The following is a 16027-nucleotide window of genomic DNA, read 5'->3' as shown; positions in this document are numbered from 1 at the left end:
CCACCGCTCAGCAAACCCACATCAACCAACCACCCCCCCCCCAAAGTCTCCTTCACCATGCTGCTCATGTTACCAGAAGAGATCATATGCATGATTGCAGAACAGTGTTCTCTGAGGGATCAAGCTTCACTGGCACGCTCGTGTACCCGGCTGCATGGAATATGCAATCACATCCTGTACAGCAACGACGCTCGGAACCACAGGTGTTCTTCTGTGTTTCATGCTATAGCCTGGTGCCACGACCAGTTCCTTGCCCTGAAGACCCTCACGGCAGCCAAGGCAGGTGGAGCAGACTTCAAGCGATGCCGTGATTCCCGTAATCATCATCCGGCGTCCCTCCACCACTCCGACGCGACGCTCCATTCTCCCATCCATCTGGCAGCCAGGCGTGGACTGGATGGCATCGTCTCCTTCCTTATCGATCAAGGCATCCCCCCAGATGGACTGGAGGATGTAAAAAGAACGCCGCTCGCGGAGGCCATCTTACACAACCAAGAGTCGGCTGCCATCCTTCTAGTTCATCGAGGTGCGTCCGTCGGGCTTCAGCCTCCGCAGTTCGAGGCATACTGCGCTGCTATTCGCCAGGGCCTTGCAGAGCTCACAGAGATCATCGTAAAGGCAAGGGGCATCGACGTCAACTCTGGTGTTGGGTACGGTTGCACGGGATTCCTGTTGGCTGCGTACTACAGACAGAGTCGAGTGTTGCGCGCCCTCCTCGACCTCGGAGCCGAGGCGAAAGGGGCATTACGGCATTTTAGCCAGACTCACTCGTTCGCATCTCTTTTGTGGACCTTGCAAGCGGGTGCTGTAGCCTTGCGGAAACACCTGGGCCCCAGAGGGCTCCTTGACCTCGTCGTATCCGTCGTCATGGAACAGGCGGCGCCGATTCAGAAGAGCCAGCAGGTGGCCGCGTTGCACACTCTGCTGGATCTGTTGCAGAGAGAAAAGTCTGCCGTATATTCGGGATCCGCGCCCCCGACTGATGAGTTAGATCGCTTCCTGGATGCCCTCCTGCAGAGAGTGCTATCGGTTAATCGCGCAGACGCAGCTATCGCGTCGGCACTGTTGCAGCATGGTGCCCGCATTCGAGTGGGCATCTTCTTGCAGCTTTTAGATGCTCTCAATTCATCGGCCTTTTCCAAGGACACTTCGCGCTACCTACGTCGCTATCCCAAGCTCCTTCAAAGCTTTGACTTTGTATACTCTTACTGCGCCAATCTTGCAGCCACAGAAAGGAGTTTCACGGTCGACTACTTCATCGAGAATGTACCGAATCAAGCCGTTCGGCTCGTGTACGAGTTGAAGCGGCTCGACTTGCCACTTACAGCCAGGGGAATCCAAAGGATGGGTCTCAGAATAGCTAGAGAAGGGAGCCGGGAAGCGCAGTCCGGCAGTGCAGCTTAGTCTGTGTTGACAAGTTAGCTCATGCATGACGCGTCATTCCTTGCCGCGTCTTGGGCGCGTCTGACATCTTTCTCTGTTGATACTGGTGTGCTATAGATAGCTGTTGCACTTGCATGTCAGTGCATTGGGGGGGGGGTTGGATGTTGACACGGGTGCATGCGAAGCTCCCCTTTGTCCGGCTGCGTCCAGGGAAACAGTCTCTGCCGTAGATCGGACCGTGAGACTGCCAAAAGAAGCGGCAGGCGTGGAGGCCGCGAGGCTTAAGACAGTATACGATGTGCTTGATCCGTCACTATCTCCATCTTGGCACATGATTAGCTTCGCACAAGGACATGTGGAGAATGCAACCATCCAACCACTTGTCTACTGCTTTCTCGCCACCACTTGGGAATAAATACCGGTGGAAACCGTCAAGTTTCTGGTATGAACACTGGAAGTCTCAATCATTTCCTTTCGGCGCCCACCAGCATCGTTCCTCTTCCATATGCACATCCTTCCATCGATCGTTGGCTTCCTCTTCGGACGTACTCCCACCATCGAGATGGACGCATCGCTTGAGCTTAGTATCTTTGCCGTCGCGACTATCATCCCATTGGTAGTTCAAACTCTTTCGGCGATTATCCTGTATGGTCGCAATTTCAAGCCTGTGTCCGAATCCAAGGCGGTGCACCCGAATGGCGCCCAAAGGATGAAGGCCGCTGTTCGAGGACAGATGTGGTTTGGCGCCATCTCAACGCCCATGGCATCCACATTGTTGGTGGTCTCTTGGTACTATCAAATCGAAGAATTGCAGAAGGTTTTCTGGGGGATTTCCATCCTAGCTTCGTCTCTATTTCAGGTTTGCTAGGCATTGCTTCTCTCGTGTACAGAACAAAAGCGAACTAACCACTTAGATATTCTCCTTACCGGAAGAAGTCCTTTCAGTCGCCAAAATCCCGCAAACCAGAAGCTCCTGCAGAGAGTTTTGGGATCAGAACAGTCCAGTGCTGCAGGTCTCCACCGTTCCTCTCATATCCTTTGTGATAACCACGTTCGTCGCCGTTGCTTTACGAATCGCACTGCCCGCCTATTGGCCGGCCGCCTGGGCCATGTGGATGGCTCTCGGCTGCGTTTTGAGCCTGGCCCGATCTTTTCGCTATTTGAGCATCTTCGATGAGGAGGGCGATCGCTGGAGGGCGTATACGCTGGTCACAGCTGGCTGTATTGTTCTTGGCACCTCGAGTTTGGCCCGAGATCAGGCATCTACCAGAGTCGTCATTCTAGGAGCCAACCATCTTGTTTTGGTAATCAATAGAATGTGGACGATGTGCGTGATGGATACCGTACTGAGGGTTGGCCAGGAGTGCAAGAGCTTAAGGTCTGTATCATCGTCGGTTTTCTCGGACGGAAGCTGCAACAAGGGCGAGGTTTGAGCTGCCTCTCATTGCTCGTGTCGAATCCCAGGACCCAGAGTTATCAACGAAGGGCTGGTGAAGCAGAGCCGCGGCACAAATGGGGGAAGGGTCAAAGGTGGCCCAAAGTCATGTTCGAAGTAGCTCAGTTCACTGAGGTTGCCTTCCCCAGGTCGTGGACACAAGCTTCTGGTCATTAATGACATCTTTAAAAGAGGCCATCAGCCACAATAGGAGAAGACACAGTCATCAATACATGACAGCATCAAAGTCCAATACCTTAAAACACCGAGACCTAGATATTTTGATCTTCTATGGCGACAGACACAGAGGCCTCATGTGGAAAGGGGAGTCTTATAGTGCAAGATGCCCCCTTTCCTTATCCTAAGAGGGAACAAATGCCCTGTCCTCCTCCTCTGGTTTGCCACCCACACCTGCATATTCATTCTCATCTTGTCGGTCGGGATGGCCACAATCACAAAGCTTCCGGTCTATAATGACAATCATTTCGACAGCTGGTACGCCCGCAAGAGGGCACGGGTCCCTCAGCATATCCTCGAAGCACATGGCTTCTTCAAGCTCGCCACGCCATTGACTATGGATTCTAGCGATGACGACAAGCAACTGATCCATCTGGTCACCTTCAACAACTCCCTTTTGATACCAAGGGCAACATGTGGGCACAGGCTTCCATCATCTCTCAGGGCATCCTCCCAGCGGGAACTGCTCTGAGATCTTGATAATCTCCAGCACAGCTTATCTCAAGCCATGGCATTCTCGATAAATCGCGCACGAGAGGACTTTATCAGCAACCAGGTTCGCCGACCACGTTAATGCCAGTCACAGCCCAGCCACACCCCTCCAATTTCACTTCTCCCGCCTGGCCTTGCTGAATCGTTATGCAAATCGTGGGGCTTGATCTCGCTGTTGGTGTATTTTCCGCATGCTCGTCGAATGTTGGCTGGATATTTGATGTATTATTAGCTCCATCACCTTTGCGTAGAAGATGAGGCGGTAGCTTACCGTGACGTTCACAACGATGGTGACTGATAATTTCTTGACCTTGTGAATCTGGCCATGCCGCTCGCCGCCTCCAGACCTTGCTGGGAAGGGAGGGGTGCGAGGAACGACACCCGTGGGCGTTGTCGGTCCATGACCCGGCTCTGTTGGTGTGGCCGCCTCTAGAGACGATCTTGGTGCAGTAGCGGAGGAGGCTGAGCCTGGTCTGATAACACCCCCAGAAACCGTAGCATGGTCTGCATCAACACTGCCCTGTACAGACTCGTGACCTCGACGGATTCTTTGCTTATGTCCTCTTCTCTTCATCGCTGAGCGACTTTGAGATCGGAGTCTAAGCTCGTTCTCGTCTAAAAAAGATTGTGTGAAGAGAGGGCTTGACATTCTGGCTTTGTGCGCTCAGCAGCTTTGGCGAGTTCTCAGGAGGAATATGATCGAGTAGGATAGAGTGAGTCAAGGCAAAGAGATATGGATGCATCAGCAGCGTGAAAGGTCTGAGAGACTCGACCCCTTTTAAAGCCACCACCGTTGCCATCTAGCACCCCTGCATTCGTGTGAGAGGATTGAGAGCGTGAAGTTTTAGCGCTGGAGTCCTTCATAAATCTCACAGAGCACGAGGCGATTGTGCCACTTCCAATCATTAGTCTCCTACACCAGCGAAGCCAGGTAGGAGGAAGGATTCGACGGCCCCCGTTGGATGCACGCCGTGGTGGGGAGATGCCGGCTCAGCTGATGTCACCAAGTATCGGATTACTCTACGGAGAGCAGCCGGGATATTTCGGCAAGTAGGCTGGGTCGTGTGAACTACCTTGAACGGTGCGTGCGGTTGCGAGTAGAAGCAGAACACAGCTACCCCCCAGAGACCAGGCTACAGATATACCTTGTTCGAACTCCCTACGATGCAAGAGGGCACTATACAGAACCGGTTTTCAAATCACACTTCAGGGACAGTGAGCAACGAGGCGGATGAGGGAGAAGGATTTCGGGGGCAATGGTCGAGAAAAAAGGTTCAGGTGCTTCTGCCGTAGGTAGGACTCCACACATCAGTACAGAGTTGGTCCGTTCTGGTCGTGAATAAGCCTCCCACTTCTCAGCCAATCACGGTGGCACTGCAGTTGGATGTTGGTCCAGCAAGGCGGACTGTTATTGGGCCAGCAGAGTTACAATATCTGAGCGAGGAGGAGCACATGTCATGAGATTTGCGAAGACATCAATTATCGACAGTTAATTATTGGTGTGCAGCATGTGTAGACTTGCGAAGATTTACTGATAGAAATATACTTCCATCGAGTGAAGGCTGGAAGAACATCAGTAAACTGCATTAGTTTTCCGCCAGCTGCATATTTCTAGTCGAGATTCCTGACGGTCTGCCTTTCTACATGACGATGAATGAGAACCATGAGCCTGACTTGATAATTGAAGAAAAGCTCCCGTAAAAGGCCAGGGGTGGCATGCGCAGGAAGGGTGCCGGGTACCAATAATGAACCAATCTAGTAGCGTCACAAAGTGCAAGTATCATTACTTCCGGCCGACCTGAAAATGTCGGTTAGAAGTCTTGTTTTTTTACGAATGCGTTGGGTCCAAGTCTCGCAGCGATACTTGGCCCTGTCCACTTTAGGTCATGGCTTTGGATTATAGAAGACCCATTGCCGGCTAATACGAGTACCCGGCGGCTTCAATGGGCCATTCTCGATTTCTAATGGCATCACTGAACCGAATATTATATTTCTCTTGAATCCAGATCGCTCACACAATCCAAATGTACCCCTACGCCGTTCGGGAAGGGCCGTCTCACCGCCTCTCAGCCCTTACGAAGCGCCTCGCGATCGCTTCTCCTTCCGCCAGCATGAATGCTCACCCTCGAGGTAATGGCCCCCCGAAGTCTATCAAGGCCACAATGAGGGCTCAGCAGTATGTGAGGATGCTTGCCTCTGCTGCGTATCGGTTCTCTAACACTGCCTCCAGATATGACCCGGCTGATCAGAAACTCCATCTTAACAAGGTGGAGATCCCGAAGCCAAATGAGAGCGAGATATTGGTCAAGGTCGTCGGTGCATCACTCTGCCACTCCGACTGCCTAACCTTCGATCCGGATCTCGTCATGAACAAGGAGGTGAAAGTTCCCACTACCATAGGGCATGAAGCAACCGGCATCATCACGGAGGTCGGGAAGCAGGTGAGGCAGTTCGAGAAAGGGGATGCCGTCGGCTTTCTTGCTTCCAGCGGGTGTTTTGAATGTGATGCCTGCACCACGTGGTAAGTGCACGAGGCCTCGGCCGCGGGAGGACGGGTTTATCTAATGGTCGACGATAGGTCAAGCGTTGGATGTCCACAAGGCTTGAAAGCACAAGGGTTTACTTGCGATGGATACTTCCAGGAGTACGTCGTGGTCGATGCCCGCAGTGCCGTAAAACTCCCAGCAAGTCTGGACGTCGCCTCTTCAGCACCCCTTTGTTGTGCAGGCGTCACTGCGTACAACGCGATCAAGCAATGTCAGCTTACGCCCGGAAAATGGTTAGCTGTAATTGGCGCTGGAGGTGTCGGACAAATGGGCGTTCAGTACGCCAAAGCCATGGGGCTGAATGTCATCGCTGTTGACATCGACGGAGGTCAGCTGGATGCCGCGAAAATGGCAGGAGCAGACTACACGTTCAATCCAGAACTATGTCCGACTTATGCAGATGACATCAAAATCGTTACAGAACATGGGGTGGATGCTGCTGTCAGCTTTGCGCCTTCCGAGAAAGCTTATGACGATATGCCCGGCATGATCAGATGGGGTGGCCTCCTGATGGTAGTGGGGGTTGTCGATGGGCCTCTGACGATCGAACCGTTGGACATCATCTTCAAACGATACGTCATAAAAACAGCGTGCAACGGAACTGTCAGAACTCTAGAAGAGTGCATTAGCTTCAGCGCTGAGCATAGCATCAAGCCCTTTGTGGAGTTCATCGGGCTGGAAGATCTTCCGCAGGCAATAGAGATGATGGAAGCCGGCAAGCTTCGAAAGCGCGTCTGTGTCAAATTTTAGGCCAGCGCTCCTTCCACAGCGCAAGATTCGGCGTCAAATATAATATACTCAACCTTTATGGATTGGCTACGTTGGGAAAAGGGACTCATGTGGTGTCCACTAGTGAAGTATGGGATATGTAGAATACAATCGGACGAGGCACGAAGGGGCTTGTTAAACACACACTGTGGCTATCACTCTCTCATAGTCATCAATGTACCGTGCCCTAGGCAATTCCCACGGCTCCCCCTCCTGAAAACAAATGTCCTGCGAGCATTGTTCCCGGCCAGAGAACCCCGCGCCCGTCACCAAGATGTGATCCCGACCAAGTCGACCCCGAATCATCAACTCAAATCCCCGCCGACTGACCCCTCCCTTCCATCAGCTAGCGGGAAGCTATTCGTCGTTCCATACATTCTAGTATTGCCTCTTCCACTCTCGTATTGGCCACACAAGGGCGAGGCGTGGAGTTCGTCTCTCAAAACGCTCTATTTAACGTTGCACCATCTTCAGATGCCCTATAGTAACATCTACACGTACACCCAGTCTTGTTCCAGAACATGCCGGCACGTGTTCATGAGTTGAACAACCTCTGTAGACACCAATTTCTGATCTCTGATCAGCTTCGACCGAGACATTGCTTTTTGCATTTGCTCCGGGTCAGCCTCCTCCATTGAACCGGTCCCCTCAATGTCGACGATAGCGCCGTATATCACATGATTCTCTCGGGCGGAGTATTGCAGGTCGAAGCGGCGCTGAAAACGATCCTGTTCGCCGCCCAGCTCCTCGAGGAGGCCGCGCGCGAGGGCGACTATATGATGGGCCTGAGCGTAATCAAAAGATCCCGGCTCTAAGTGTCCTTCGACTTGCATGAAGGGCGCCAGTAAGGAAGCCTCATCCCGCGCCAGCAGTTCAGATGCTGCGGCCCCGTCGTAATTTCCAAGCAGGCTCAGGCCCAGAATCTGCAAGCATAAACAGAATTTCACCCGGGTGAGTTCATCGGCCTTCTGCAAGCAGGCTCAGCATCGGCTTTTATACTTGTTATCGGCTTGAAATATCGTCATACCTGAAGGCTACGTCCTAGCATCATCCACTCGAACAGTGTTTCGTTTGCAAGTGCTTGATCGGAAGGCATGTCGCCTGTACCTGGGCCAGCGCCTTCCATGCTTTGGACCGCTCTGAAGATTCCGAACGTGTCGCGGTGATGGTGCAGACCAATACTCGACCACCTAGCTTGCGGACTGATAGATATGTGCGACTGGAAGAACCCGACTCGTGGCTGGATGATACCGTATCTACGCTCTAGGACGTTGACTTGGCGAGGGATGAAGAGATTTCAGACAGTCTTATTTTTTCCAGAAACCATGACAGCTTTTCTAGGAGGTTGACTCTTCATAGCCAAGAGAAACCCCCTGCCCCCCCCCACTCAGGCCAAGATTGAGGACATCCGTCTCCGCTTCCAGCCATTTGAGGACTCGGACGTTTAAACTCAAGGCCACCGGACACGTTTGAGCCTTTCGAGTTACGTTTAGATGCCACTAAAAGCTAACGGCTTGGTCCCCACTTCCACGCCGTCGCTTTCGGACACAATTCGACGGGGTTCGCAAATAGAGAACAGTAGATAGGTATCCATCGCGTGCAGTGCCTTTAATCTCCTCACTCTCCCCGTTCCCTGTTTTTCCCTTGCAGTTGCTTGATTACTCCGAGTGCCCTTCCTACCAGCGCCGAGATCTCCATCGATGCTTAAACCAAAGCCCGTCATCGACACATCCCTTCCGCGTTGTCATCGAGAGCGACTTGAAGAACCAATGAACGACCACGGCGAATCGCATAATCGCGATGGCCAGACTTCAGAGGCCAAAATACGGTTCAAATATGTTATAATATCGTCGCGTTCGCCCACTCTTGTCGGCAGATCTTGGAATCCGGAACAACACTTCACCGATACCCCCCTCACAAACTTTATGCATGCGACCCAACTCAGCCATGTTGGCGCATCAGGGCTACTCCTGAGACTACATGCGCCAGGGCTCTCGATGGAAGAGACAGCTTTCGACAATGAAGACTTTGCCGAGGTGAAGATGGCGTTCAACCGGGCTATTGGAGAGTTGAAGAAGCGACTAGCCCCGAACAAGGTTGCGAGGGTTATGATGCAGATGGAGCCTCTATATTTGACCCCTCAGCAGAAGCCTCTATGGATATTTGAGATGGACCAGACTTGCGAAGCACCGCGCATGAATACACAAGCGCGGAGGCGTAACAGTGTGTGGGCGGTCCAGCCATCCCCTTAGGGGGCTCTGGCTTCCTCAGAACCCTCCCTTCTTGCTGGACATGGGCTTATCTGGTTTACATCTCCCACGTTCAGTTCCGGTGTTTTCCGGCTTGTATTTGTGTCGCGCAAGGATGGGAGATGTGGAGGCAAGGACGAAGTCCACTGGCTCCTTCCTCTCCGAACAGCAACCCCCCTCCACGAGGACAGCGCCCTGCGTCCGTTGACATGTGCCATTTTATCACAAGCGGCAGCGAAAATCAGGTGTTTGGCACGGACATGTGACCAATCAAATCAGCATGAGGAAAACCAGTCGTTCAAGGTAGGTGCCCCCTGGGGGTAACCGCATGTCATCAAGTCCTCAACCCCTTTTTCACACCCTTCATACCATTAAAAGCCACTGCCTCCATGATCCTCAATCAACCCGCTCTATTCTTCTCTCATAACCCTGGGTCTACCGACAGGACAGAAACTCTTCTCTTGCCTTATGTGGCGAATTTGGTTTAAAAAGATATTCGCGGCGTTCAACATAGGTTCGGCGTCAAAACGTTCTCCTATCCAGTCGCTCATTCCCAAGACTTTCCTCGCATCCTGCCATGTCACACCTCCAGGATACCACACAGGGTCTATTTCCATCACTCCAGCCTAGGGAGCAATTATCACCAGACCAAATGCATCCGATGACAATGTATTATGGAAGCTTCCTGTCTGGCCCAAACTACTGCCAACCAGAAAATATTGACCCAAGCCTCACCCTTCTTTCTACAACATCGAGGGTGTTCGAGGGGGCACAAGGGACCACTCTCTCTTGCGTGAGCGAGGCGCCGCACTTGGCGGCTGATACACCAGATATGTTCGCGGAAAGCTGGGTATTCGGCCCTCGGGAGTACACCTGTGAAGGCTGCCCTCTGCAGGATAGTTCAAGGTCTGTGGCCCCTCTTCCTTCGCAGGTCGACCAAGAGACTACCATGCCTGTCCCCGACCAAGCACTTGCCGTCTGTCACATACGCCCAGAACAACAGCAATGCCAATATGGCGGTCCTCGTCTGGCCAGTGAAACCGGGCACAACCAGGGCATCACTGATATTATGAACCAGCAACGGGGTTCTACCGGGTCAATTGCCGATTTCCCTAGCGACTGGCCAGATGGGAGATGCACCAACTATCATGAATGCCGTGGGACCCTTCTTTCATTTTCTATGGTGAAATTCTGGCAGAACCATTCGAGCAGGGACACTTCAACTATAGAGAGCTGCGGTCCGATGCACCAGACGGCGAAGTCCTCCGTGTTCCTGATGACTGGGAGATGGCCTACGCCACGGGAGAAGAGAACGTGAATCATACAATACGTTTTGGGGGCTTGCGAGAAAACGCAAGATCGTCTGCAAGGAGAGTGTAGCTTTATCAGAGAAAGGGATGCCTGCTGTGCGGAATCGAGGCACGATCAGAACGGTTCGGGGGCATTCCTTACCGATTGCAATAGAATGCAAGCCGAGGAGAGGGAGGGGAATCCTTTCAAGAGAGGTGATGCCTGCTTTGAAATTTGGAAGCTGCTTTCAGAAAGGCCCAAGATAGCGACTAAGTGGAAGAGAGTACGTAGTGGTTTCTAGTGGCTGGACAATAAATGTATTCTAGCATCATATTGTCAATGAACATAAAGGATCATGTGGGCCAGGAGGCGGGATTCTGCTTCTAAAAACCATGATAATCTACATTTTGGGAAGAGAATACTGTAGTGAGTTGCAGCCACAGACAGACAGAGAGGAGGGCGGATAGAATACCATTCTTCCCAGGGCCACACACCACCACCACGACGGTCGGTCGATCGGTTTGGGCAGTTATTTGATGAGAAAGCCTCCAAGCTTTGCGCAAAGTCCCTTTCACAGGCGTGACGACAGACTTCTCGCAAAACATGTATCCTCAATCATGGCAGCCCGTATTGGCCCCGCTTGTTTCGACGAAGCAAAGGGGGGAAGCGGACAAAAGCCGCGGCATGCTTATCGCCTGAACCAGCAGTATATGAGTGGGCTTTGGCATTCCCTGATGTCTTGCACTTGCGAATGCCACTTTCAAGTTGCTATTGCGCGATTTTCTTCTCGGCCGGCAGTCGCATCAATCTGACTTTGCAGGACATCGGTTGCGCATAAACACGCCGCACACACGCTCGAGGGACCTGTATAGCTCGCCAAGCCACAGGTGTCATCCGTACAGGAGTTCAACATACATCATGGCTGGACGCCATAGGGTAAGTAGCATTGCCGCTAGCTGCATTCCTACGATACGCCTCGTACTTAGCTAGGTTCCCGCCTAGATGAATAATGATTCTAATGCGACTCTCTAGTTTCCTACACCGCTCGAAGAAGCTTCAACGTGGTACCTTCCGGACCCCGAAGACAACTATTGCCGCTTCACAGGCGGGAAGAGCTTCGAGGACTTTGAAAAGCTCTCCGAGCACGAACGCCGTAATGTATTCCGCAGCTACTTGGCCGAGAAGACGCCTATTTTAATACAGGAGCCTATTGCCTGGACCAGTCAAGAGAGCATTGACTCGTTCTTGCTTCTGAAGAATGAAGCTCGAGACAACGAGGCTGGACAGCGTCTGCTGCAAGAGGCTCGGCAAGTGTTCTACGAAGAAAATTCCTTTATAGTCCTCTGGAGCGACTTGGATCGCTTTTTCGGCGATCTACTTGGCCGGTGGACCGACGCCACTCCGGTCAAGTCGCTGGTGCGAAAAATCACAGTCAGGATCGAAAGGCACGAGTGTGGATGTGGAAACCTTGGGGACTATCTGCAGCGCACCCGCCACTTTGCCACGAATCTGGAAAGCATCACATTCGAGTGGTGGGATTCTTGGAAGCATTGGGAAGCGAACAATATCGAGGAGGAATCGGTTGGAGATGGCACAGATGACGACGAGTCGGGCAGAACCCTGAAGGAGTCATCCTCAATTGGCAGTGTCTGGGAGTTCTGATGAGGGTAAGGCCTAGGACGGGTGTCAATATTTGTTTTATTTTAAGTTATTTTATTTTATTTCATTTTTGGGTGAGCAGCAGTCAATACGTGTAGCCTTTATGTTTGCTTTGAGGAATCCACGGCGAAAATCGATCACAAGTGGCGTTGGTTCAGGGGCATGAGCAACTTGGGGCCCACTTTGCCCATGGCCAGATTCGTTCACGCAGTATCGAAATGAGGCCCCGGATGTCGGCTTAGCCGAGTAACGAAAAGCCCCACAAATTATCTAGTTACTTATAAAATCTTTGCTAACTAGGTTTTTCGCGCTTACTCTGGAAAGCATCCGGGTCATTAACTTTTGTTCATCATCTTCCATTCGCTCATTCCACGCTCCGCGACACCTGCGTCGACTCGAGTAGCGGGCTCCTTTGCAACGTACTTCAAATGGCGAAACTTCCGGAAGAAGAGTACCAATTTAGGGTCGTTCAATGCAACGAGCCCCTGCCCTCAAAGCGCAAGCGAAAGACACGAACGGGCTCCAGCAGCGTGGGCGCTGAAGTCACTAAGCGACAACCATTTCCCTTCTCCAGTTCAAAAGTCTCTTACCGTTACCGCGTACTGCCCGCCGCGCAGTGGTCCGGGTTGCAGAGCTACAGATGTTTCCTCTGTGAGAGACGTCACCCGATTTCCACACGCCGTACAATTAGCTAATCGGTAAGCGCAGTTCGGGGCACTCGATTCAGGCTGGGAGATTTTGTCAGGGTGGCAAACCGGTTGGCGAGCCAGGATAGCCCGACAGAGCACGCTGTCAGGGATCCGAAGAGGCCCGAGAGAGACTGGATTGCCTATATACTGGAGATTAGGGCTGCTGACCCGTACCATGTCTTTGCTCGAGTATATTGGATGTATTGGCCTGAAGACATACCGAAACGTGTGATGAAAGACTTGACGCGCAGTCATGGGCCAGAAATATTCCACAGGTCACATGAAGTCATTGCCTCTAATCATAGTAAGTCCTGAACCCTGCGGCACCCCTCGATCCTGTAACTCAACCATAGCAGTGGACATCATCGACGTGATGAGTGTCAATGGGCTCGAAACAGTGAAACCGATGATAAGTTCACGGCGCGATGCGCGGAGCAGTCAACTGTTTTGGAAAGCATCTTTTGATTGCTTCCAGAAGACGATATCGGGGAACATGGGATCAAAGCAGTGATTTTATTCTACGGTACGGCAGCTGCATTACGCTGGATTCGCATGGCTTCGTGTCGAGACTGAACGATGGGGCATGAATATTACTTAGTAGGGATAATGAAAGGGGCCGTTCGCCTTGAGTTACGTACAACGAAACCATTCCCGGGTTTGCCAACGACAACCGAGCCTAGGAGAGTGGCATTATATCGTCGACGTAACCGGATCAAGTTTGCCGCATGGCGATGCCGTGGGCTGCTTTCTTCTGGTCTCTCGTTCGGATGATAGTGCCGGATAAGAATGATTCAAGTGAGGCCAAAATGAATGGAAAACAGGAGCCTGAAATTTCTTACAGTGACGATGGGCGTCATGTTATCCTTTTACGAGACAGAGTCGACGAGACTATTCTTCGAAGCCACGCCTTCATGTCAACCAACTGGCGCCGAATACCGCCCCCCGCGTCGGTGCTTTTTACCCATGAACCAGATTTCCATAGCACGTTTGGTGTCGATGTGCCTTGCATTACAGTGTTATTCGCCCGATCGTCAACTTTCATGACCCGCCAAGTAGACGTAGAGATCCACATGTCGGGTGACCCAGCTGAAAATCCAACTACAGAAGGCGCAGGATGATTTTGGATGCTTCCAAGGCTACATGACAGGATAAAGAGGACACTTTTGTGGTATCATGGCTAAAATTGACTTTTATCCCTCGCGTCCTCGTTCACTTAGGTACGCCCCGCTAAGTGTTGTTACCTCTTTCGGCTGCGCCATGTCGAGGCTACTAATCGACTCCAATGCATGCATGCAGAGCTTCATCCCTTCTTTGTCACACACATTCTCGAAAGCAAAAATCGGCCCAGAGTCCTAATACGTCATATTAAGTACTGGTTTATAAATCATCCTCTACTGCATCAGATTCAGGTCAGAACTACCATTGTTAAACACAATCTTCAGCATCCCATTTCCCGTCCCGCCCAAGATATTCCCTTTCACCGTCTTTCCAACTGTCAACCAGGTCAGCCTCAACACCACCAGGCCCTTGATCTAGGCAAAATGGAGTTTGACAAGCTAGAGGCTAACGACCCGAGGGTCACGTCGGACACAGCTTCTATCCGCGGCAAAACATACCACTATCTGCGGGCAGATCCGGAAACAGAGCCCCTTGCAACAATCTTCCTCATCCACGGATTTCCAGATCTGGGCTTCGGCTGGCGATACCAGATTCCGCATTTCGCATCACTGGGCTATCAGGTCGTGGCGCCGGACTTGCTCGGCTTCGGCGATACTGCTGCACCCGACCAGCCGAGCCAGTATGCGTTGAAGAGCATTGCCGAGGACATCAAAGAGCTGGCAAAAGTGATTGCCAAAGACAAGAAAATCATCCTTGGTGGACATGACCTGGGTGGCGCCGTGGTCTGGCGCACTGCCATGTGGTTTCCGAGTCTTGTTCAGGGCGTCTTCAGCGTTGGCAACCCTTTCATTCCGCCTTCGTCGGTCTTTCTTTCACCAGACGATGCCGCTCGCAACAAAAGTCTGGTAAGCTCGAGGTACCAGGTCCAGTTTAGGGGTACAGAGATCGAAGACGAGATAAGGGACGAAGAGAAGGTTCGACAATTTCTCAATGCCATGTTTGGAGGGACCAGCCCTGAGGGTGAGGTCGGATTCAGCGTCACAGAGGGCGTCCTCTTTGGCAATCTCCCTACACTAGGCCAATCCCGACTCATCTCGGACGATGATCTGGACCATTACACTTCCAAGTATTTTCGAAAGGGAGAACCTAGGCTGAAGGGCCCTCTCAACTGGTATCGCACACACGCGCACAATTATTTCGACGAGTTGCAACTCTTGCTAAAGCCAATCAAGTTTTCTATGCCAGCGCTCTTTCTCGCTGCTACGAGGGACGAAGAATTACCACCAAGCATGTCGGATGGGATGGACCAATACTTTGAGGACTTGACTCGTGGGGAGGTCGAAGCATCCCACTGGGCTCTATGGGAATCACCTGCCGAGGTCAACAAGCAGGTATCGGCGTGGTTGAAGGTGCTGAGACGAGATGCGCAACAGACGTAGGCAGCGATCAAGCCCTTGGTCAGGAGAATTGGGCTCCTCCAGTTCAGGTTTCAGCATCATACAAATCTTCAACATGCTCTTCGACCAGTTTCATCTGCTAGATAATATAGCCGATTGGCTCCGACCCTACACCAGTGAACAAACAACGCACCCCGAACAGCCTGCAAGGTGTCAGAAGAGCCTCCTAAGGCCGAACAACACGCTAGGAAGGTTATGTAGGATAAAGTTGCGGCAATTGGGCTTGTACCAGCTAAAAGTCCTACCTCTCTCTTCTTACAACCCCTTTTGGCTGCCTTGCTTGACCTTACTCCTCAAGGCATGTCTCTCCAAGTGTTCAACATTATATCCTCAGCAATTAAAGCATTATCCCCAAATCGGGGCCGTATGTCCTTGCGTTCTGACTCGCACTCATTCTTTCTGTCCCAATCGAGACTTGATTGCTGCCTACATAACCTGTAATTTGCGTGCATGATTTTCCCCATTCGACGGCGCCTTCCACTTTAACAATGAACGAAAGATTCCTCAACTTCGTTTGTCTTATTCGCCACCTGCATCCGTGTTGTGCATCTCCTTCGTGCGCCGAGGAGAGCAATGTTGCGCCATTCCAGCTACTTCTCCGTTGTCGCAGATGCTCGGTCCTGCGTTACTGCTCTGTCGCCGATATCTTTATCCGCCCCCCCCCCCCCCGGGCAGCAACACTACTCTTCACATTTCCAATGCT

The 16027-nt window shown here is 52.0% G+C and overlaps 7 protein-coding genes across 7 annotated transcripts; 5 read left to right on the top strand and 2 right to left on the bottom strand.

Annotated features, from left to right (window-relative positions):
* Positions 1–57: 57 nt before the first annotated feature.
* Positions 58–1404, top strand: MRS44_017779 (uncharacterized protein; the record flags this gene model as incomplete). Its single annotated transcript, XM_065615676.1, has 1 exon — positions 58–1404. One exon carries the CDS (start codon positions 58–60, stop codon positions 1402–1404), a length of 1347 nt encoding a protein of 448 aa, XP_065471748.1.
* Positions 1405–1888: 484 nt separating this feature from the next.
* MRS44_017778 (uncharacterized protein) lies at positions 1889–2995 on the top strand (the record flags this gene model as incomplete). Its single annotated transcript, XM_065615675.1, has 3 exons — positions 1889–2242; positions 2298–2761; positions 2848–2995. The coding sequence occupies 3 exons, from the start codon at positions 1889–1891 to the stop codon at positions 2993–2995; spliced, it is 966 nt and encodes a 321-aa protein (XP_065471747.1).
* A 184-nt stretch (positions 2996–3179) lies between these two features.
* On the bottom strand, positions 3180–4196 carry MRS44_017777 (uncharacterized protein; the record flags this gene model as incomplete). Its single annotated transcript, XM_065615674.1, has 2 exons — positions 3180–3449; positions 3819–4196. 2 exons carry the CDS (start codon positions 4194–4196, stop codon positions 3180–3182), a joined length of 648 nt encoding a protein of 215 aa, XP_065471746.1.
* Positions 4197–5571: 1375 nt separating this feature from the next.
* On the top strand, positions 5572–6843 carry MRS44_017776 (uncharacterized protein; the record flags this gene model as incomplete). Its single annotated transcript, XM_065615673.1, has 3 exons — positions 5572–5723; positions 5778–6068; positions 6126–6843. The coding sequence occupies 3 exons, from the start codon at positions 5572–5574 to the stop codon at positions 6841–6843; spliced, it is 1161 nt and encodes a 386-aa protein (XP_065471745.1).
* Positions 6844–7352: 509 nt separating this feature from the next.
* On the bottom strand, positions 7353–7987 carry MRS44_017775 (uncharacterized protein; the record flags this gene model as incomplete). Its single annotated transcript, XM_065615672.1, has 2 exons — positions 7353–7784; positions 7889–7987. 2 exons carry the CDS (start codon positions 7985–7987, stop codon positions 7353–7355), a joined length of 531 nt encoding a protein of 176 aa, XP_065471744.1.
* A 574-nt stretch (positions 7988–8561) lies between these two features.
* MRS44_017774 (uncharacterized protein) lies at positions 8562–12062 on the top strand (the record flags this gene model as incomplete). Its single annotated transcript, XM_065615671.1, has 5 exons — positions 8562–9084; positions 9133–9309; positions 9824–10267; positions 10309–10424; positions 11433–12062. The coding sequence occupies 5 exons, from the start codon at positions 8562–8564 to the stop codon at positions 12060–12062; spliced, it is 1890 nt and encodes a 629-aa protein (XP_065471743.1).
* A 1492-nt stretch (positions 12063–13554) lies between these two features.
* On the top strand, positions 13555–15306 carry MRS44_017773 (uncharacterized protein; the record flags this gene model as incomplete). Its single annotated transcript, XM_065615670.1, has 2 exons — positions 13555–13800; positions 14191–15306. 2 exons carry the CDS (start codon positions 13555–13557, stop codon positions 15304–15306), a joined length of 1362 nt encoding a protein of 453 aa, XP_065471742.1.
* Between the last annotated feature and the right edge of the window lie 721 nt (positions 15307–16027).

Source organism: Fusarium solani, assembly GCF_023522795.1.
Source record: "Fusarium solani strain SB1 chromosome Unknown bctg00000014, whole genome shotgun sequence".
Taxonomy (NCBI): Eukaryota; Fungi; Ascomycota; class Sordariomycetes; order Hypocreales; family Nectriaceae; genus Fusarium; species Fusarium solani.
Note: the sequence above shows the minus strand (reverse complement) of the source record. Positions and strands in the feature narration are given on the sequence as shown.